General features: G+C 38.2%; 1 protein-coding gene across 1 annotated transcript in view; it reads right to left on the reverse strand.

Annotated features, from left to right (window-relative positions):
* Window positions 1-24,078, reverse strand: part of ERC2 (ELKS/RAB6-interacting/CAST family member 2) — a 937,319-nt gene that overhangs the window by 578,523 nt on the left and 334,718 nt on the right. Inside the window, exon 6 of the mRNA XM_032592316.1 lies at window positions 21,598-21,765. Coding sequence (XP_032448207.1) covers window positions 21,598-21,765 — 168 coding nt within the window. The remainder of the gene's footprint in view (window positions 1-21,597; window positions 21,766-24,078) is intronic.

Consider the following 24,078-nt stretch of genomic DNA (forward strand, 5'->3'; position numbering starts at 1 on the left):
GGCCTGGCATGGCCCCTTCTCTTTCTTGGGAACTGTAACAAACTATCCAGTTGCAATTGTCTCCTGATTTGTTGGCCTCACCAAACCTAAATAAAAATTAAATCTACATTGTGAAACAATAAAAAAGCCATGCTTCACTCTTTAACCGTCACCTAAGCATGTATGGCTCAGAAGCCTGGCTTCAGGAACATTTATGGTTGCAGTGGGTGGGGTGCGGGGGAGTGATACTGTTTTCTGCCATGGAAATGCAAGTAGTAAGGGCAATTGTATCTCTGGTATTGAATTTGGAAAAGGCAAATTTATCCTGCTGCATGTGATGTCAAGGCATTAATGTCTTGAGAGCAGAATAGCAAACTTTTGTATCTTCTTTCAGGAAAAAGGAGATCACTTTGCAGTCTCTAGGAATGGCAGGCATCCACAGAAGGAACAGTTGCATATTCATTGGGACAACACCACATACTCGGAGTCATCTGTTCCAGAAATATTTCATTTAATATTCATAAAGTCAGACTCTCCACATGTTTCCATTTGCCCTCCCCTTTCCAGCCACACAACACCATGAAGATTTCCCTGAACACACCTTTTTTCTTGTCCCTTTATCTTTGCTCACACTGTTCCCTTGGCCTGGAATGCCGTTCCCTCTCCTAGCCATTTTTGCCCACCAGGATTCTTTTATCCTGCAAGTTTTAGTTTGCCTCCATGATGGAGACTTCCCAAATGCCCCTTAGTCTGGAGGAATTGATTCTTCCCCTCCTCTCTGACATCTCTTTCCTGTTGCCTTCACACCCACTTCAGCCCTCCCTAGAGGGTGACCTTGGGCCAGTCTCAGTTTCTGCATCCGTAAATCAGGATAAGAAGAGAACCCCTTTGCAGAGGGGTATAAGGGTATGAAAATGGCATGAAGCCTGACACAATATAAAAGTGCTAGTAAGCTGTTCAAAAAGAAGGAAGATGAAGAGAAATGATAGCTGCAGTTCAGTAAGTACATAGGAAAAACCACACTAAATGAGTGCTTGCTCTGTGCAAAGGGTTCATCCAAGTGTATGCTGCATTATCATTTCAACATCCAGTGAGCAATCCAAATGCTCAGTACAGGCTGGAGGAAGGAGAGGTCACCATGGCAATGAGAACAAGCTTCTTGGACACAAGGGTTTCGAGGTGAGCAGATTTCAGACAGTGGGAAGCAAAAAGCAAGACTACCTTGAGCAGAGGAAATACAACAACAAAAAAAGCTGTCCCAGGGACAGGGAATGGGTCAGCCCACAGGAGTGACTGAAGCAGTCCTTTTACCCACTCTATCTTGATTACTCATGGGATGACAGGTGACACAGTGATGGAGAGTTATGTTCAAGGGCTTTGGTGTTACATGGGCTGGAATTAGAATCCCAGTTCTGCCACTTCAGAATGTGGGGCCCAGAGTAAGTAACTCACCTCTCTAGAGCTCAGCTTCCTGTTCTGTAAAACGTGATGGTTTTGTAGGGACCTACAACTTATGTGAGCACCATGTTTGGGCATGGAGTAAATGCTCAGTCAACTGTAGTGTTTGTTACTAATATAAGCAGGGTTTATACAATTAGGATACTTCTATTTAAGAGAACTATTGTAAGGGTTAAAGGAGATGATAAACAAAGCTCCCAGACAGTGCCTAAAACATCATAGGTGAGCAATAAATGCAAAGCATTATTGTCAGTGGTGGCAGTAATAATACTGATATAACATGCACCAGGCTCAGCATTAACAGCAGGGGTTACTGAGAACAAAAAGAAAGAAGACAGTATTAAGAACAACAATAAATAGCAGCATATTACATGCCAGGCACCAGGCTAGGTCTTTTCCATGCACTAATTTGTTCCTTTATACAGCCACATGTATAGGTAGTATAATTTCCAGTTTTCCACTGAGGAAGCTCCTACCAATACTCTTAAGCAGGATTTGGCAAATTCTTGGGTAAACGGCCAGGTAGTAAATATTTTTGGCTTTGGAGGCTATGTAGTCTCTTTTCCAGCTAATCAATTCTACCACTGTAATGTAAAAGCAGCCCAAGACAATATATGAATGAGCCAGTATGGGTGTGTTCCAATAAAAATTTATTTACAAAATCTGAAACTAATGTAACATATGTGTGTGTGTAACTGTACTTCAGTAAAAATTAGGAAAAAAAAAACAACACTGGCAGTAGTAAGATCTGGCCTGTGGGTTATGGTCTGTTGACCTCTGCTTTAAGCCATTGAGATTTTTGAGGTTGTTATGACAGCATAACCTAGACCATACTATCTGATAAAACCACTACTACACTTGACAAAGGGAATCCTGCTGGAAAGTGGTAAAGAAGTAATGGCACTTCTGTGTTCCTCTAAAAGAACATTTGTTAAAACAGAAACATGTAAAACTGACTTGGGTTCAGATTGTTATTTAATCTGGTTGAATCATATCAGTGTGATTTCAGTGCCTTATAGAGAGGGCACATCCTGGACCTTTGGCCAGAAATGCTATTCCATCCCCTTCTCACCTGATCTATTCCAACTCATCTTTCAGATCTAAGATCAAGCCTCTCTTTCTCCAGGAAGGCCAAACTAGAACCAGATTAGATTTTGGCAGAGCACTTAAGTTCTTTTTCTCATTATAAGCATATTACTGAAATTATTTGATTAATATCTTTCTCTTCTACTGGATAGTGAGCTACAGGAAGGCCAGAGCTATATCTGGTTTTGTCCACTGTGGCATCCCTAACCCAGTGTCTGGGATGTAGTTGATACTCAATAAATATTTGTTGTGTCATAAAGCAATTAAGACAGATCATTAGTAGACACTTTTTTATTGGTGACTCACAGAGCTGCAATGAACAATCCAAGGTAACAAAATTATTATGTGATTGAGCTATAATTCAACCCAGATTCAGCTGATACTCAAGCCTTGATCTTAAGCAGAACACCCTACTGCCTCCCAGGAATCTTGAGATAACATATGTGGGAAATAAAAGTACCAAAGAAAAGATCACCTTGGCCAAAAGGTAGGAAAGTATGGGGAGTTCAGTGACTACTTCCAAAATAAGAAAGTTCAAAATTTTTCTTTGTTTTACTAAGAGATTCCAAGTGATAGCTAACAGATGTCTTATGTTTGCCCACACACTACTGCAAAATAATTTTTTAATTAGTTGCCAGCATTAAAAAAGGAGAGATTACACCCAAAAGTATGGATTTCCTGCTTCTCTTAAAGGCAGAGATCTGGCATCTCTGGACCCCTAATTCCTGAGGCCAAGAATCAACTTTAGACTGAGCCTCTGCTCTCCAGTTATAGCAGGCTCCACTCAGATGGCTTCTCAGAAATACAAAACATACCTGGGCCCTGCCACATTGATATGGGAACACCTGGGTTATATGGAGACTTGGTAGTGAGGATTTAGAGGAGGAGGGCTACAAGCTGAGTGGAAAGATAGGAGAAAGTGATTATTTAGTTTCCTTTGGAAAGGATATCAAAAGGCAAGAAGGAAGGAATGGAGAGAAGGAGAGGGGCAAGCAGAAAGGGAAAGAGAGATATTGTAGTGGTGAAATTAGAAGCCAAAATAGAAATACTAAGGAGGTGGGAAGTTTTCACCTTAGTGATAGTATTATAAATGTCTAAACACAGGACAGGGGCAGGAAGAGAAATCAGCTCCTGGAGCACACGGCAGTGAAGGAGGGTGCATCCACAGTGCTTCCGATTAGAATGATCAGATTTAGTACCATATGATACAAGGGGTTCTGAATACCTAAGAGAGTTATCCAGATGCAAAATACTAGAAACTATCTCACTCAAACCTTCCACATCTTGGAGCTATGTTTAAGAGCAGTGGTCAATAAACTGCTCTATAAGAAGATGTGCACCATTTTGCTTACCAGTCCCTGTGACAACCTTGGGAGTTAACTTAAGACTTCAGGACATGAAGGTCTATTTCACAGCCAAGGTTGGCCAGTGAATTTAACAATCATGATACTTTATATACCATAAGGAAGGAGAATTGTTTCAGTCCTGGATAGTAAAAGGGCTGATAAATCCAAAAAAGGGGAAAAAAATATGACCCTAGAATCACAGTTTGAAAGAGCAGTGAAAACAGGTCAGCAGTGAAAACAGCAGGTCAGCCCTAGGTTAAAATCCTACACTACCACTTTATAGTGGTATGTCTTTGGGATATTTACTTTATTTCTCTCAGACTCAGTATTCTCATCTGTAAAATGGGGACAGCACCATCTGTTGTGTAAAACTGCTATAACAATATACTAACACTAGGTTTATAAAGTCTGTAGCACATACAGGTTGCTCCTTCCCAGCCCTCCCAACCCCCAGAAACAGGCATAGTAAAGTCAACCATTTGCATTGTCTTACTGTCTTTACTTTTGAGAATACTAGCAAAACATATAAGAACAACTAGACCACTACTGTCTTTCAGCAAGTACAATGTCTTTCTCTAAAATAAAAGTGTATTACTTCAAAGAAATCATGGCTTCCGTGAACCTATCTACAGAAAGCATACAAATTATGACTACCCTAAAGACTTAAGTTCCTTTATGTTTTTAGATTAATTTTCAAAAACATGAATGCTCCAGCTTTTAAAGATCAAACATCCAGGCAGGCAGTGTAGTTAAATATTTTTCCTTCTTAAGAAATAGTTATTACTTCTTAAGGCTGAACTTTGAAGATACTGTTTATCCTTTGCATGTTTAATTAAAGCTCTTAAATTTAATTCAGGTATTCTCATTAAACCTGTTTCTTTAGAAGATTATTTTAGCAAAGTTAATATTTTCTTTTACTAGGTGTTAATATAAACAGGGTAGTTTACTTCAAGTTTTCCTTGAGGAGACTGCAACATTCAAGGCTCACCCTGCCACCACCTGCCCCACCCCCCATTCTAATTCCTCCCTGCAGCAACAGAAAACGAGGAAAATTGCTGCCACATGTGCCTGACTTGCAATCCACACAAGCCCCATGGACTCTGCCTGCAAATGAGCCTAACCCCAGGGCTGAGATGCATTGCACAGCTACTAAATGGCAAAGGACTTCACTGAGATTACTTTGGTTTTGCCCAAATGTGAAAGGTCACATAGTATCACAGCCCAGCTCTCAAAAATAAGTCTGTAATAGCAGAAACGTTGGAAACAATTTTACTGATCATTTACAAAAGAATGATTGACTAAAACATGGTAAATGGAATACTGGGCAGCCGTGGACAGTGAGACAGGTCTGTGCACTGATATAAAGAAACTTAAGAAACAGTAAATAAAAAAAGACAGTGATTGCTTTTCATGTCTAATATGATCTCATTTATGTTTGGAAAATCCCCACAATTATATATATATATGGTAACTATGTATTTGGAAGTATACACCCTTAAAATGATAAGGGTGGTTACTCTTGGGGAGGGGACACACTTTCGAGTGTTCAGAAAGATAGAAGAGGAATTTATTTTGTTTTTATTGTTTATTTTACATTTTTAATTGACAATAAAAATTTATTTTTGTATTACTTTAAAACTTAGAAATAAATAAAAATCCACTTGTAATAGAAAAATGTGTCCTCCCACGTAAAGAGGTCTAAGTTGTCCTGTTTTGACTCATGAGGTTGGATGAGTAGACAACTCAGTTTTTCCAGGTAGAAAGGGCTCATGGGTGGCAAAAGGAGGGCCAGAAAACTTTGGGCAACAGTACCGCTAGCTCTTGGGGGGAAGGGAAATTCCTTTCCTGATACCCAAGGAGATGGGGTGGCTCAGGTGCCATGCCAAAACACCCACTGCTCTTGTAATTCAATCTCTTTGCCACTGCTTCTTCTACTGTTACCAACACCCTCCTTTTCTCTCCACCTGATGTCTTCTGTTCGCTGCCTCATAGCTTCTGCTAAGTACTTTCTCTTTAGCTCTCTCTCAATTTTTCTAACACGGTACATAGGGGTTTTGTGTCTTTATACCTTGAGTTCAAACACCCCAAGATAGCACAAAGTATATTTAATGAACTCATCTATCATTCCATATACCTCTCCAATCCCATTTAATCTTTGGAACAGATCTCTGGAATTCAAGGAGACAAGTGACTTACCCATCTAATTAGTCCAATCTAAAATCTTAGAATCTGTCCTTAATTCCTCTCTTGCTTTACTTCTGCCTCTATATCCAATTCCTCCACATCCTGACAACTATCTTTCCAAAATCATCAGCAAAACCATCCTCTTTTCTCCACCTCCACACCATCACTGGATCCAGGCCACCATCATTCCTTACCAGGATGCCTGCCTGTGGCCTCTTAGGCCATTCTCACACAGCAGCCAGAATGGTCTTTTACGAATGAAAATCAGACCACCTACCACCTTGCTTAAATCCTGCCAGTGGCTTCCCGTTGCACTGTGAACCCAATCTTATTTCCTTGCTGTGGCCAACAAGACTCTCCTTGGCCTGGCCTCTGCCATCTCTCCAAGTTTACTTTCTCCTACTCTACACTCAAGCACCCTACTTGGGCCTCACTGGTTTCTCTTTGTTCTGTGTACACAAAGCTCACTCCTTCCTGAGAGCCTGGGCACTTGTGCCTCCCTCTACCTGGGACCACTTTCTCATCTAGCATACTTACTGTTAAATGGTCCTTTTCATATATGTTTCTTTTCTCCGCCACCATCCCCCAAATTTACACTTGACTATAAGCTCCATGCAAGCAGGGATTTTTGCCTGTTAGGCTCACTGCTCTATCCCTAGTACTTAGGGTAATGTCAACTTTATAGAAGACGTCAACGAATACGTGTTGAATGAATACAGGAATGAATAATTGAGCAAATTGTCAGGTGGTACAGAGCTAGGAAGACACAGACATAGGACCCTAAAGCAGTCTTGTTTCTGACCCCAGAACTGATTAAATCAACCTTTATGCTATACATATAGCTCATTTACCCATCCCATCCCTATTTTTCACCTCTACACACACACACACACACACACACACACACACCCACCCACACACACACACACACACACACACGGGAAGCAGGGCACACCAGGCACAAAGAATTACTCACTGTTCCTTGTATAGGCCACACTTTTACCCTCTATACTATTTCTTCTGCTTCAAATAGCACCCCTCCCCCCCTTTCCATTACAGATAACACTGTTCCTCCATCAGGGTCCACCTGAAAGTCCACTCCCCACCTGTCTTAACTCCCTCCCCCCACAGGCATGTTAATCCCTGGTGTTTCATAGTTCTCTGTTTCTGCCTTTATTATTGAACATATTCTCATAATGTTATCTTTGGTTCTGAGTCTCCAAATAGGGAGACGGTAAGGACAAGGGGATGTCATCTAACCTACCCTGAGGTTTCTCAGTCAATATGTATTACAGATAATTCTTAAAATCCATTCTAAGTATGACCAGTTTGTATACATAAAAGTTTTATAAAATAAAAAAGGCTATCAAAAGTACCAGGTAGTAACAACCTCATAAGACTGATACGAGGATGATCTGACATCATAAATGGGCTTGCCACCTGGTAAATGTTTAATAAATATGATATACTTCTATTGTTTCAGTTAGTAATATATAAGACTTCTTGTTAGCAAAATGTGTCAAATTGCACTAATGCCATTAGTAACCTCATTCTACTGATTTTTTCCATTGCAAGCACCTAAGGGAAAAGCACTTTAATTATGTTTATCATCAGTATAAAGCATTAGGTGGCCAATAAAAATAAGAACTATATGCTTTAGAAATGTTGCTAACTCGAATTAAAATTTTCAGCTTATAGATAGTGCAATGCCCAGCATAAGACTTTGTGTAATAATTTCTAAAAGACTGGCATTATAACCAAGTACTACAAAAATGAAAATATATGCAAAACTACATTCACCTTCCCACAATAGTCACTCAATACAACATCTTCCTGGGCTCAGAAACACTCCCAAACCTTGCCAAGATTCTTTGATAAAACCCATACTTCCAGTAGCTAACAGAGGGAATTGAACAAAACTGGATTTTGCAGAAGCAGGAAAAAATATGTCAGGATGACTCCATCCTCAAGAAACTCACTGTCAAGTGAGAGAGCAATTCTGGAGACTCAATGGCAAGCACTGTGCTGAGAGGGAGCAGAGAAAGCAATCAAGGAAACATCATCTGGGGATTACGAGCATAAATAGATATCTGCCAGGACCTAAAGATACGTGGAGAAATGAAGATGTGAAATTTGTCCAAATGCAAAGAAAAAAAAAAAAGGAAATGAGCCTGCCAGAACTTAATCTATACAAGTTCTATAACTGAACAAAAGAAATACTTTCAAAGTGCCTATGTCTTAATTCTCTCTCAAATATTACATAAATTAATGAGCATTCTTTTCCTTTTTATGTTCTCAAATCCACTCTACAATATATTAAGATATCTTGATAACGATCTTAGCTCTATTGTATCGCACCCAACATATGGTATCACTTTGAAACTCACTTTCTAGAGAAAGACTAGAGAAAGCTGGTTTAGTTCTTCTAGAGTGGGATTTAGATAAAGTCAATTTACAAAACACACACCCCTACCCTCTAACAATTCACTCCATAGTAAATGTGCTTATCCTTTTGTAGTACTTGAAGCTTCAAAATTGGCACAAAAACAGGATACAATTAATAAGGTTTTACGACCTGTATTTCATTTTTTATATACTTTCCTTCTCTAAAATATATAAGATAAATATTGAGAATTCCTTGAGCTAGACTTATGTTTTACTAATAAGAAAACACCCAGATTATCAAATGAATAGAAGAATCCAAGCAGGCAAAATAAAGTCTTCTAACCTTCTAGGCTGAGTGTGAAATAGAAATTAGATCCTCTGATCACTGATAGCCACCAATGTGAGTGAAAGAAATGATGTCAAGCAAAAACCATGTGGCCCTGGACTGTGCCTGGCAAGCCAAACCATTTCTAGGGAAGTTCTCGAGGACAGACCCCGCCTAAATGGAGTGAGTCATTAGCAGGTCCCTGACATCAGCCAGCTGCAAAGTCTTACAGCAACTGGCTAGATTGAAAAAAGATTTCCAAAGCTTCAACATAAAAAGCTCAACTGATTCAGTTTCCCTATCAGATTTCCCAATGCTTTCTTCTAGGTCTCTCTCTTACATCTAAATTTCCTCCTCATAAAAACACTTAGAAAAGGTAGAAAAGTTAAAATAAGACTTTTTCCTTCTAAAAAGTGTACTTTAGTTGATTCAGTAAAAGGTCTGAAATCATCTTCAGGGTCACCATCAAGTTTAGAATACTTGTAGCAGAAAAAGGATCTGTATAAATAAGGACATAATTTCCCAGGATAAGTAGGTGGGAGACATCTTGTGGCATATCCATGTCACTGAGAATGAAATTCAAAGAGCCTACGCAGGTCACTGCTCATTTATTTTTACTTTGTTTTCAATGTTTTCTTACATAAATTTCAAACATATACAAAAATACAGAAAACAACACAATGAACCTCAATGTACCCAATCCTCACTTTAACAAGTACCCACTCATGGCTACTCCTGTTTCTCCTATGAACCCAAATACAGCCCCTTCTCACCCCCTAATTATTTAAAATTGAATTCCAGATATTATATCATTTCATCTGTAAATGTTTTAGTATGGGTTTTTTTTAAAGATAAGAACTCTATATTAAATTTTAATAATTCCATCATCACACCTTAGAAGAATTTACCAGTGATTCTTTACTATCATCAGTTCAAACTTCAAATTTCCCCAGTGGCTCACAGTTTTACCATTTTGCTTATTTGAATCAAGATTCGAACAAGGTTCATACATTATGATTGGCTGATATGTCTCTTAAGTTTTTTTGATCTACAGTTTCCCTAACTCTCTTTTTCGTTGAAAACTTTTGTTGTTGTTTTAAAATAAGAACAAAAACAGAGTCATCTATCCTACAAGGGTTTTGCATGATGGGGAACTTGCTCCTGCATCCCTTGGAGCTGTTTGCCAAGTTTCTTTCTGTCCTATTGCCAGTAAAATTCAGGCTTGATTTTTCTGACAAGACCGCTAATTGCAGTAGAGTGTACTTGGATCAGGAGGCATGTACTATTTGATGTGACATGCATTAAAACTCAATCCTCAGATCCATTAATTAAATCATCAGAGGTTGCAAAATAAATATATATTTGCATCCCCTTAATCTCTTAGGTCAACAATAACAAACCTTATACACTTTTGTACCACCTTCTCTTTTTTCCATTTAACAATATATTCTAGAGGTCACTCGATTATCAGTATATAGGGATATTCTTCATCATTTACACAGCTACAAGTAATCCATTTTGTGGATCACAATGATTTATTCAATCAATCCCTTCCTGGTAGAGATCTTGGTGGCTTCCAGACTTTTGCTATTACAGACAGTGTTGCAATGAACAGTTTCTGATATTTTATATTTCTGCCAGTGTATCTTTGGGATCTAGGGATTGTAGGAAGAATTGGGATTGCAGTCAAAGGTAAGCATGTGTAATTTGTTAGATGTTGCCAAATTCCCCTCTGAAAGGGGATATACCATTTTGCATTCCATCAGCAATGTTACTAAAGAGCTAGTTACTCCCACAGCCTTACCAACAAATAGAGTACATTTCAAGTCTTTGGAATTTTTGCCAATTATTTTTCAATGTAGAGTTAATATGCATCTCTCTTACCCTGTGTCAGGTTGCGCATCATACATTAGGCACTTTACATTCATTTTCCCATATACTATGTATATATCAGGCCCATTATTCTCTAGGGTTGTTGGTTTTTCAGTTCTCTGTTTTTAAAAACCTTATTTTATTAGGGATCTGAACCCTTTATTTGTATAGCTTCCAAGTATGTGGCCCATGTTGTTATCTGTCTTTTCCCCTGCCTGGGATACTTTTTGCCATGCAAAAATTCTTTACTTCATGTCATCAAATGTATCAATCCTCTACATTATGGTTACCAGATCTTGATTCATAGTTAGGAAGGTTTTACCCATACATAAGTTACAGAGAGCAGTCAATCTGTATTTTCTCCTACTACTAATATCAAAGCATTGCCTGTGACTGGATACTTCCATCGCTACCATGATGCTACATCTCATCTAATTCTCTCACTACAACTCCAGTGATACAGGAGAATAACAGTAGATCCAAAAAACACTTTTGGAGTAAGGCACTGCTCTCAGAGCTCATATACCCCAGTGGGAAAAAAAAAAAAAGCAAAAGGTCCTTTCCTTCAAGAAGTTTATACTGCGATGAACTTGTCCTTCTATATAAATATTAGGTTAATAAAGGGATAAATACTTAAGTGCAGCACAGTAATGAAAACCCCAGCTAAGCCACAATGTTCCCGAGGAATAATTTTTGTGTCCTACACAACCCATATGAAGAGATTTTATCTGAGAATATGACCCTTGAAAACTTAAGGATTTGTAAATGAAAATGAAAAAAGCTCTAAGCATTAAAACAATTTCTCCTTTTGGTTAGGTACTTTCATAGACTTACTCAGAGGCCCTGTTGTATGCCCAAGGTTTTTATGGGATTGTTCTGTCAAGCAACCAACAATTCTCTAGATTGAATTTTTCATGAACCAACCCTAGTAAATGCTCAAAGACAAAAAGAACTACAAATAATCTTAATTTGTTTTCAATAATCATATTATAGGTAATAATGTTGGCAACACTATTTACTTCTGTATTCCTGGCACGTCGCATCATGCCTAACACACAGGAGTAACTTTATAAATAACCTACTAAAGATCCAACAAAGAAGGTTACCAAAATGATGCTGTACACCTAATTTTCATATCTTAGTGCTCTGTCCCTTTCTCTTTTACACACACACACACACACACACACACACACACACACAAAACACATGCATTCATAGCAAGGTGCAAATGATTACATTTCCCCAAATTAACTCTTTCAAATTCATGTATATTTTTCCACAAACGTACACTTTGATTTTGGATGGAAGGGAGGTTGAAGAGTTGACAAACCCTAAGCTCTAGATTTCTGGCAGTTCCAAGCACTTTTCCAAGTCATGCCTTTCCCTTCTCCCTGTACTGCCCTCAGAAGAGCTGTCAAAGATGGTCATCACTAGGGAGAGAGCTGACACCCAGCTTTACTGGCACTAGGCAAAGGAGTCACATTCAGTAAATGAGGAGTTACATCTTCTCTTTTCCTTCATCTTTGGCTAGATCTTAATGGCAGAACTTACGATCCGTCCAGTTTCAAATTAACAATTGCCAAGTAGTATTTTAGATACCAAACATCATTCTGTTATAATCATAAGGATTTAAGAAATCACTACATTTGAAAATAAAATTAAAAATAATTGCAAGAAAATAAATTTCATACATTTAAGGACAGAAATGCTTGCAATAAAAACAAACTTCTAGGGTTAAAGTGATTCTCATCTATACAACTTTTTACCTCACGTATTTTCTCCCTCTCTCCTTTTTAATAAAACAGAAGGGGGAAAGTATATGTCTGTGTGGAATAAATATCTGTATTTAATTTTAAAAAGGAATAAAGTTCATATGAAAATGAGTAAAATATTCTTGCAGAAGCCCTGCAATTTAACTTCACTCTTTACATTTTGGTTTGATATGTAAATATACACATAAAGAAACCCAACCACCACAAATGTTAGCCTTTTTCCAGAGGAATGGAGGTAAGTGCTACAAACGCGGGTCCGGTGTCAGGAGAACATAATCATAATGTAAACTGGTTATTTCTAAATGGTGCCCCCAAAAGGAAAAAAATGAATGGAAGTACTTAATAAATTCTGTTTTCCATAAAATTCATACCAAAAAAGAGTGAGAGAGAGAGACAGAGAGGGAGAGAAAGAATGTGAGCTTGGAGGTCAGTGAGAGTTTTGTTGAATTTCCCTCCTCCTAAATTCTGTCATCTCCTTTTTAAAGCAGCAAGTCAGCTTCCCACAGACATGACAGAAATACATTCTTTTTTGCTGCAAAACCATTTACCATTAAGTAACACTTACCAGAGGACATGTATTTTCCCACAGGAGATTGGTTAATTGGATATTGTCACTTCCAGTTGCAGCTTAATATAGTATAGACAATGACTTTTCAAACAAAAGGGTAACCAAACAAAAGTATTAACAATCTATTTCTTTTGTTTCAAAGAATATAAAGGGCTCTGACTCCATCTCTCAACATTCTGAAACAACAGACACAGATTAGGAAGGAATCTAATGTAGAAATTAAAATGATTCTGTTATCTTAATTACATGTTTAGCCACACAGAAATAACATCCCGATGAACTCAAAAACAAGAGCCAAATTCTTTTGTTTCACCAGAAAAATAAGTTGCTCACAATAAGTTGACAAAGTAAGGATTGGTAAGTTTTTGATTAAAAAGGAATTTTTGTTGGAACACTTATAATGAGATTTGAGCTGCAGTAACAATATAAAATTGAAAGCAGAATTACATACAAAATGAGTACTGTAAAATATCATTATTTTAGTACAATGGAAAATAAGGTGTTTGTGGTTTTACTCTATAAATTCTGTGTTGTCTGCTCATATGTATTCCTTCTTGGCCGTCCTCTGAACAGCCATTCTGATTTCAGAGCCTCCTGCACCGACATTCATTTGTGGTAGGGGGAACCCACACAATCAACATCTTCTAGGCTCTACATTTTCCCTCCATTTTATTGGCTTTTCAGGACTGATTCAAGCCCACGCATCTCATTGGTGTTCAGTTACAGGGCAGACAGTGAATTTTCCTAATCCATTTAGTGTGCTGACAGAGCCATGTTCACAATTTATAGAATTTCCTTTTAGACATCTACCTATTTCACAGTTCATTAAGACTCAAACCGAACACCTGTATTTATGAAGTCAAAAGCAATTTTATACTAACAAGGTGTTAAATAAGGCATTCTCTGAAAGCCTGAACAACAGTAACAACAACAGAAGCAATAGACTCTTGACCTATGGAATGAAATCATGTCTATAGCTACCTGCATCATCCTTTAATAAGGCAGAAATTGGCGTGGAACTGCAGCCAACAATCTTAACATATTTTAATTCCTCCACCACAAGTCTCTCATGTTTTACCCTAAGAAAGCAAGAGTATGGGACTACCTTGCACATTTCACCTAGATATCTAAAATCTGCCAAATAGTCAAAAATCTTAGGAAGTAAAATGTGGCCCCATTAAACAATGTCTTCACTAGATACAGGGACATTTTCAGCATTCTGGGGCCCACAAAGACTGACCCTGGCTCATTTTTATGTAACCCCAAAGTTTTCACATCATTAATAAAGAGAGATTCAAAACAAAGCCTACAGACATTAGGGGAGAAAGTGTGTAGTTTGGCACTACCATCATAAATACCCTCAAAACGAAAAGGGAAGAAAATAAAATGCACGTAGCAGAGGTGGTGACCCCTATAATGGCTGTGGTTCCCAACAGCTTTTTTTCTACCGGTAATAAACCATTCTGCAGACCTCCCAATTGTGGCCACCATGATAGTTACCGCTTTGCAAGTTTATGTCTTTTTCTTGCAGTTAGGAGTGTTATCAATAAAAATTTCAAATGATGCCTTTCCCAGTCAAATTAAAACATTTTAAAATGTGGAGCCAACAACAGGATTAGAATGGAAAAATACAAGTGATACCAGGATTTTATTTTGTATATTTTTTTCACCAAATCCCTTAATTTATTAATTTTAAAGACATTCCTTGCAAGTCTTGAAAGTGAGACAATGCACCCTCACACAGCACTGGGGCAATTTGACTGTCTTAAAAGTTGGTTTTGTCATATGCTACTAACTTCTTAAAAAAAACTTCACTTTTAAATGCCATGACGATGATGTTCATTAAACAAAAGTCTACCTCAAAAAAGTCATTTCAAATATCCTTTGAAGCTTGGACTGAAGTGATTGAAAAGGACTTCACTGCTTGCCAGTCAACCATGGCAGGAGGGCAGAAGGAAAGTTGAAATTACTGGTTAAAAGTAAAGGAGCACTGCTTATAAATTCCACCTTATATATTGTGGCAAATATTATTTCCACCCACTTAAAAAAAACTCTTTTGCTTAAAATGTGTGAATTCAGAAGGATCAGTTCCTCAAGTAACTGGAATCATTTGCAAAGCCCTGTTTGAATGCATTTATCTCACAGTCCCTGGAGACCACAAAGCATTCCCAACTCCTAGTCACAGTTAACCTTTATACACAAGAGTCTGAGACTCATCATGAAGTGGGGCAGAGTGCCCCACTGATCCTCCAGTAGCACCTTGCTGAGGAAACGATCTCCCTGAAGAAATGATCAGCTCCACTTCTGTTAAAATGCATTTAATTTTTTACCTTGCAAATGTACAACATGTGTATCATAGACAATTTAAAGATCACCTGAGTCTCCAACACAAGGAGAAAACACAGGAAGATACCATTGTCCATTCTTTTATTTTTTTTAACAAAGTATGCATGCATAAGTATATGTATATACACATAATCATAAACATCTTTAAATATATAAAAAGTAAATACTATACAATAAATTCTTAGTATACTAGGATTCCAGACTTCATGAAAATGGTCCCCTCTCCACATACTGGGAAATATCCTTCATTATTATGGCCATAATGTAACTGTTATTACAGCCACAGTGATACTATGAGGATTTAAGTCACAGAGTTATTCATTCTTAACGCTTCATAGCCAATACAGGGTTCTACCTAGTAAGCACTGAACAGGAGTGAACTCACCTGTTAAGACATGATTCGAAAACTTACATGAACTTTGCCATGAAGATTAAATGAGACACTGTAGGTCAGCTCCTTGACATAAAAAAAAGCACTCAATCCACAGGGGCCCTTCTAGAAAGCACTAAATTTCTGTATAAGAGCTCAGGGTTTGCAGTCCAAGACCCTGTCTCTCACTATTGTGTGACATTAAGCAAGTTACACATCCTCTCTGAAGCTCTATTTCCTCCTCTTAAAAATGAGGTCAATAATACCAACCTCACAAGTTGTAAGTCAAGTTTAAAATAAGTACCACATGGGAGGAACATCTGGGTGGCTCAGTTGGTTGAGCATCTGACTCTTAATTTCAGCTCGGGTCATGATCTAGGGATTCTTAAGTTCAAGCCCTGCATCGGGCTCCACACTGACTGTGCTGAGCCTACTTAGGATTCTTTTTCCCTCTCTCTGCCCCTTTCCCATGTTCCCTCTCTCTCTCCCTCTCTCAAAATAAATAAACAAACTTTAAAAAAATAAAAATAAATAAAGTGTCACATGGGGAACATTTAGCTATAGTTCCTGAAACTCAATCTAGTAGCCACAAGACACTCAACAGCCATTTGAGCAATGAAATTAAAGAAGTCCAACACCAAAGGTCATGAGATTATGGGTCCCACCTTGTCCAACACCTTGCACATGATGGATGCTCTATAAAATATTATCAAATGATGCTTCATTTAGGCAAGTCGAGGGAAGCATCTGTCTGAAGTACAGCAGACTGAAGCACTTCTAAGTAGATGCAGTAACTCATGAAATAATCAATCCAGCAGTGTTTGTAACCCCATAAATACCATTCCCTTTCTCAAGGAAAGTCAATTTGCTTGAGTGTGGACTCATAGAGGACCAGCTTTAATCAAAACATAAAACCTTAACATTATCCAATAATCACCTTAGCAACATTAGCCTTCAATTACATGAGATATAAATGGACCTTTCATACAGCTTACATACTTTAATCTTCAAAGATACTGAACATTTATTTCTGTTTGTCTTCTTTCCTTCCTTTATTTATATGCTTTTAAACAGTAGAAGGAAGATGAAGTCCAATTAAGATTTTGTGTGGAATTATCATCAACCAGTGACAATGAAATCACTGAGTATTTATGGTAGTATAAATCAGTTCTCTATCATATATCCATATACCAAACAAAGTGTTGGCTGGATAAAAGCAAGAACCATATCCAGTCATTCAAAACTTATGTGTTGAATGAAAAAATGCACAGAATCTATAGGACAGGGAGAGATCTTTAATGTGAAATTCTTGGAAATGCTTCAGGGCATCTGTAAACTGCCTAAAATTATATACATGATTGCATGTGAATATAAACGTATATGTGCCAAGGTAAATTTTTCTGATGAGAGAGCCTATAGATTGCATGAAGTTCTCTTCTATACTGATTACATTTAAAAAAACAAACACAAAAATGTTATGGACTCTTCTATGGAGCTGCCACTAACCTAATCTGGATATATTGCCCCTTCCCTTGCCTTTGTGAACGCAAAATCCCTACATACCTGTTAATAGGTTCTGAAGCGTCTACTTTTAAACAAGTAGAACTCTTCCCTGACCTATTTGGAACAGAAATGAGTACAAAAGCAAGCATAATATGCCACTGTCATATAACACATCTTCCAGAAAACATGCAAAAGAGTTGCCAGGCCTGGCAGTTTGGAAATCATGCCGGGCTGGGGAAAAGTGTTACCTGCCGGAAAACAGAAGGAAGTCTCTTAATTTGGGGATAGAACAAAATAGATGGCACTTTCATAGTACCTTCATTTCTCTGTATCACTCTAAGACATAAAAAAGTGACCCAATTAAAATATAAAAGTTGTGGCTTGGTAAATGCAACCACAAATTCAAAAGAGACCCACTGAGGCAGAACACAGAGAACCCATGATTAACGAAGTGAGATGGGAGGCACCTGGGTGGCTCAGTTGGTTAAGCGTCCGACTTCAGTTCAGGTCATGATCTCCTGGTTCATGGGTTCGAGCCCCGCGTTGGGCTCTGTGCTGATGGCTCAGAGCCTAGAGCCTGCTTCGGATTCTGTGTCCCCTTCTCTCTAGGCCCCTTCCCCACTCATACTCTGTCTCTGTCCTTCTCTCAAAAATAAATAAACATTAAAAAAAAAAAGTGAGGTAGGGTATTCCCCAAACATCCCTGACTTACAATAGTAATAATAATAACAGTAATGATGGTAATCAACACAATTTATAGCTAGAACCCTTTACTAGAGTCAAAGCACTTTTCACATAGATGCATCATGCTGGCACAGTGACTGCCATTTCATAAATCAAGGCATAGAGGCTCAGACAAGTTATTAAATGGGGGGGGGGGGGTGCGAAGGCATGTCTACACATCTCCTGCTTCTAAATGCTCTGTTCTTCACACACTTTACTTCAGATCATAGAATAATAGCTAGGCCTTTCTTCTCCTTAACTTATGAATATGTTGGTAAGTATCACTGAAACACAGAAAAATAAGGTGCTAAAAAAGCCCATTCACTATTATCTCTACTGCCATGGAATTAATATGTTGGCAGATGGAGGTAAGTTGGTACATAGAAAACATCAAGGGAAGTAGCAAAACAAGAAATTTGGCTTTGGGGTCCTTTGAAGCCGGTTTAAAAAGGTAAAATGTTATATTACAAGCTATGTGGTATATATCTGTGTGCGTGTAATTATTATTCCATTGATTTATTGCACACATGTCAAAGAGCGTCTGGGCATTTATACAAGTTAAAACAAACCAACCCAGGAGCCAAGCCACATAGCCGCAAACCCAGACAACTTGCCTCCCACCCTTCATTCTACTACCTCCTAAACGCAAATCCCCTGGTAGCAAAAGCCCTCCTTGCAGAGATGAACCTTTAAGCCAGTGGCATCTGTCCTTTATATCATATTCTAAGAGTAGCCAACTGGCTAGTTGATGGCACAGATTTTCCAGATAAACCAGCAAGGCTCTTCCCATTCTAGAGACAGCCCTCTTCTGTTTTGGCAAGAGCTTTTAGGAATGACCCAGGAATCTAACTGGAAGGAACAATCACATATAACCTCCTCCAAGAATAAGCACCATATCTCTCATATGAGTGTAAACTCAGGTCTTTCATTGTAGGGTGTAATGAAACAGAATATATCTCATTCACTGAGTACTTGCCCACTAACTCACCACCAGTTAGGTAGGGAGACTTATTTCTGTCTGTTTCTCCAAGAAGCAGGAAAATCACTTTAATGTACTTTACCCTGTTGGCAAAAATCCTTTGCTTATGATCCAACAATTAGAGCTAATTTCAACCTAAATTGCTTCCCCTTAGAGATGGACATCATTAGATAACTTTCTCCATTTCCATTTACAAAGATTTTAAAGGAAGAAAAAAGGCAAAAGAAATTTCCTTGGATGTTTCAGCTGATAAAATCATTAATCTCACACACCCAACTTCAAAGCAGGAAACCAGAAAATCTTCTTTCTCTGCACATTGAGAATAATTTTTTCTACTTCAAAGCACCATCTCTTTATTGGGTCATTTTAATTATTGAGCATGGGACAGAAGCTATCCTAATGTCACCACTGTCTTTTTCATGAAAAATGTATAGGTCTAATTTGGACTACATTAATTTGAGAGGAGTAAAATACTGAGGAGAGTATAAGAAAAGGGAAAGAGGCCAGAGGATATGGCACTCATCTGTGCAAGGTAGTGAGAGGGAGGTAGTGAGCCTTTCTGAGCTGACTTTTCTTTCTTTCCTGCTGAAAAGGAACCATCAAGAAGCCTGACTCCCTGTTTGAGTAATACCACAGCAGACTGCCTTGCTTCTCAAATTTCCTTCTACCTAACACACAGCAACAGAATTACACTAACTTTATTAGTAATGCTGGTATTTCCCCAACCCAACACAACTGTGTGTTGTGAATAACCACTGTGAAAACAAAACTGGACCCCCGTTCTACAACAGGGGTCAGCAAACAATCTGGCCCTGTTCAGAGTACAACTGCTAGAGAGAGGACCAGCCAGGCATTCCAACTCCCACTCAACCCTCTTCCTACAAAATCACAATGCCAGGGCTTGGGAAACTTTTCCTGTACAGGGCCAGAGAGTAAATATTTTCAGTTTTAAGGGCCAGATGGTCTCTGTCACTATTAAATCGTTCTGTTAGTGCACAAAAGCAGCTAAAGACAACACGTAGATGACAGGGTGCAGCTATGTTCTAATAAAACTTTATTTACAAAGACAGGTATAAGGCAAGATTTGTCCCACAAGCCATAGTTTTTAACCCCTATTTAGACAAGTGCTAGATAGCAGAAATGTTCTATAGCTGTGCTTTCTCATTCACTAGTCAGTAGTCACATGTGACTATTAAATACTTGAAGTATGGCTAGTGTGCTATGGCTAGCTAATGTGCTAAGAAACTACATTTTAAATCTTACTGAATCTCAATTAAATTTGAATGGCCACATGTGACTAGTGGCTACAGTATTAGCACAGTTCTAGATACTATTCACTGCAGCCTCCTCAAACAAGATACAAGCTGTCTTCCAATTTATGGCATAGTTCAAATATTTGCCTTGCAAAATGAAGTATCCGTGCTTTCAAATTCACAATAAAACTATATAAAACTGAAAATGATTTTCTTAAATGTGAGATATCTACATCACTGAGGCCAAAATGATCATTTTGGTTTGCAGCAATCAAATAACTGCCTATTAGCCAATGTCAAGTGCATAGGGGCTGAGTCAGGTCCATGCCAAGGCCTATCCAATCTGGAAGTTGTTTCCTTTCACTCTGGACACTCTGCTGCACCCTGACTGAGGGCACAGGCCTACTCCATGGCCATATTATTTCTAAGGAAAATCTAAACCTCCCCACAGACCCAAAAGCATATACATACAAAAACACAGCTTAAAGAGTTCAAGAGAGAACATGTAACTCAATTAGATTGCCTTCTCCTACAGTAATCCACTTAACATACTGCCTCAACAGAAAACATCAGGGAGATTCATCGCATTCTTTGCTATTGCCCACATGCAATAATTTATTTTCTGGCAACTGTTTTATTTACATAGTAACTAGCTTGTGTTTTGCCTATCTTAGCAGGCCCAAAGATATAATCCAATGAGGAGAAGCAAGGAAATAGGACAGTAACTTATATTAGGCTTTCTTCTAAGTTTGAATAAGAAATAACAAACCAGCACTTCTTTCCAATTAGCAATAAGTGCACCTCGGAAAAACCTCATTGGCTTAGATACTGCCACTGCACAAAACTTAAACCAACACTGCTTTCAAGAAACTCATACAAAAATCGACTTTCTTCAATGAGTAAAAGAATCTTGAAAAGTAAAGATACCCTTTAGGAAGTAAGAAACCCCTGGAATCATGGGTGCCAGGACGGGGAACCTATACAGACACACAGTAAGTAAGGCAGATGACATTCTGACTTTTTTATGATTTTTGATAAAACCATTCTAGATCCAATGATTTATTTGTGGTTCCCAAATCCAAAAAACTCTGAAAAAAATGAAAAAAAAAAATTCCAGAGTGAAGCAAACTCTTTTGGTGGCACAATCAGACATGAACTGATAGTATGCTACTTACACAGTCTTAATTTATCTTACTTTAGTATGCGGAATTTTTTCTCTGCAGATATAGTCATGTGTTTGTTTACAAGGTGTTACTATATCCCCGCTGGGGGTTTTATGCAATCTAGGATACATGCAATGGGTCTTACCTTTCTAAAATCCCCGGAATATCTGACATCCAAAACAAATCTGGCCTCAAAGGTTTGGATCTTCTAAAGAAAGCTGTCCAGGTAGGACGTTTTCTATCAACTCAACGTCTGGTGCCTGGCATCATGAAACAGTGCCTTACCTCAGTCTGAAGGATGGCAGCCCTCTGTTCTTTGGCAGTAAGCGACTCTTTAAGCACTTCAATGTGTTGCTTGCAATCTGAATTTTGATTGCTAAGAGTTTCAAGCTTTGTTTGTAAGGCAAGAAGTTCTGACTCCTTCTTTGAAAGCTCCTGCTTCAGCTGATCAATCTGTGAAACAGCAACAAAATTGCAAGAAATTAGAAGCCACAGTTCCTATTCTTTACATTTGAGAACTACCGATGTCTCTTAATTTTCAATAGTCAGCGATCATTACTCCAACAAGGCAAGCCATGAGTTTGCTTAAAAATGGCCTTGGGTGGGGGGGCACCTTGGTGGTTCAGTCGGTTTAGCGTCCACCTTTAGCTCAGGTCATGATCTCACGGTTCATGAGTTTGAGCCCCACATCAGGCTCACTGCTGTCAGAGCGGAGCCCACTTGGGATCCTCTGTCCCCTTCTGTCTGCACCCCCCCACCCCCGGCATGAGCTTTCTCAAAAATAAATAAACATAAAAAAAAAAAAAAAACAAAAAGATGGCTTTGGAAGTTCTTACAGGTCTGGAGAGGCTCTGTAAAGATGGCAGAGAGTACAGAAAATAGAAAGGTAAGGTCAGCAGACTGTCTTCTACCATCAACCCCACTCAGAACAAAGCTTCACAGTGGAATGGCGGCTTCCTGAACAGACTTACCTATGAAATCACATATACTATTCACCATTATCCTCAGAAGGGTCAACAGATTGCTAATGAAGGTAATTAACCCAAGACATACCCTGGTCCTTCTCTGCCATTCCAAAGTGGAAATGATCATTCAAGGGCATCGTTTGACAAAAAAGAATTCTTACCCCCCTCCAAAAAAGTAAGCATTAAAGATTTTTTGTTTATATTAAATACTGACAAGATACAAAATAACATAAAATGATGTAAAGTATAAGGAAAAATAATACAAGAAACATCCATCATTCAATTCAGCAAAAAGATCATTAGAATTACCTGTGTCCCAACCCATTTCTATCTCCTTCAGAAATAATTATCACCCTCAATTTTGTGTTTGTCATTTTCTTGCTTATCTTTTTACCATATATTTTTTTGCATTTCAACTTTATTTGTTCTGTGTATTTCTTTTTAGTACTTTGCTTTTTTCTACTCAATCTTACATCCTGAAGATTAAATCATGTTATTGTACATGAAATTTGTTCATTTTCACTGAATTCCACTGTAAGACTTCACAATTCATTTGCCCATTCTGCTATTAATAGACATTTTGGTTTGTTTCCAGGTTTTTTTTAAAACAAAAAGTGCTATTCTGAACATTCTTATATATATTACCTGGTATATGTAGCAAAAATAATCTAGGAGTTAAATTGCTGGACTACATAGTATGCACATCCTTAACTTCACTGGGGAACACCAAAATGTTTACCAAAGCTGTTATATTCACTTTCAGGGTCCCAAGCAGTGTGTAAGTGTGCCAGTCATGCCACATCTTCACCGATGTCTTATGTCACCAGACATTTACATTTGTGCCAGCCTGACAGAGTTGTGGTAAATGATCTCCAAAGATGACTGTCACTTGTCCACACACGCTGCTCCTCACAACTAGAGGTAGAGTCTGTTTACCCTACTCTTGAACCTGGGCTAAACTGTGGCTTACTTCAACAGCTAGATGCAGCCAAAGTGTCAGCATGCCTGTTCTGGACCTTGTCTATAGGAGGACAGGCAGCTGGAAGCTGGCCACCATGTTAGAAGTCTAACTGCCCCCCTGACCACCAAGCTGTGAAGAAGCCCATACCAGACACATGGACTGGCCAGGCAGAAAGACAGAGAGGCCTGGTAGAAATTGTGGCTCCTTCATCTTGTTCTTGGTCTTAAAGGGAAGAATTTCAATGTTTCATCATTAAGTTTGATGTTTGCTTTAGCTTTTTATAGGCGCTCTTAAGTTTCAGAAAGTTCCCTTTTATTACAACTTTGCCAAGAGTTGTTTTTTTTTAATCATTAAGGAATGTTTAATATTAATAAACATTTTATTCTGCATCTCATGATTTATCACACTTTTCACCTTTAATATGTTATTGTAATGAATTACACTAATGGATTTTTAAAATACTCAGCTCTCTTTGCACAACTATGAATAACTCCACTTAGTCATAATGTACTGTATTTTTTATATGTTACTGGATTCAGCTTGCTATTTTGTCAGGATCTTTCATCTATGTTTATGGATAAGACTGGTTTGTAATTTTCCCATTTTGTGCTGTCCTTGTCAGGTTTTAGTACCAATTTAGAGTGCTCCTTTTTTTTAATGTGTTCTGAAATGTTTTGTGTAAAATTAAAATCTTCCCATTAGTGTTATTAGAAATCAACAGTAAAATCAGCTAAAGCTGGCATTTTCTTTCTCCAAAGACCATTACTTACTTCATCCATCATTAGCGGTTAAAGGAATATTCATGTTTCTAATTATTTGAATCAATTCTGATAACTTTTT

The sequence above is a fragment of the Lynx canadensis genome, chromosome A2 (genome assembly GCF_007474595.2).
Source record: "Lynx canadensis isolate LIC74 chromosome A2, mLynCan4.pri.v2, whole genome shotgun sequence".
Classification (NCBI taxonomy): Eukaryota; Metazoa; Chordata; class Mammalia; order Carnivora; family Felidae; genus Lynx; species Lynx canadensis.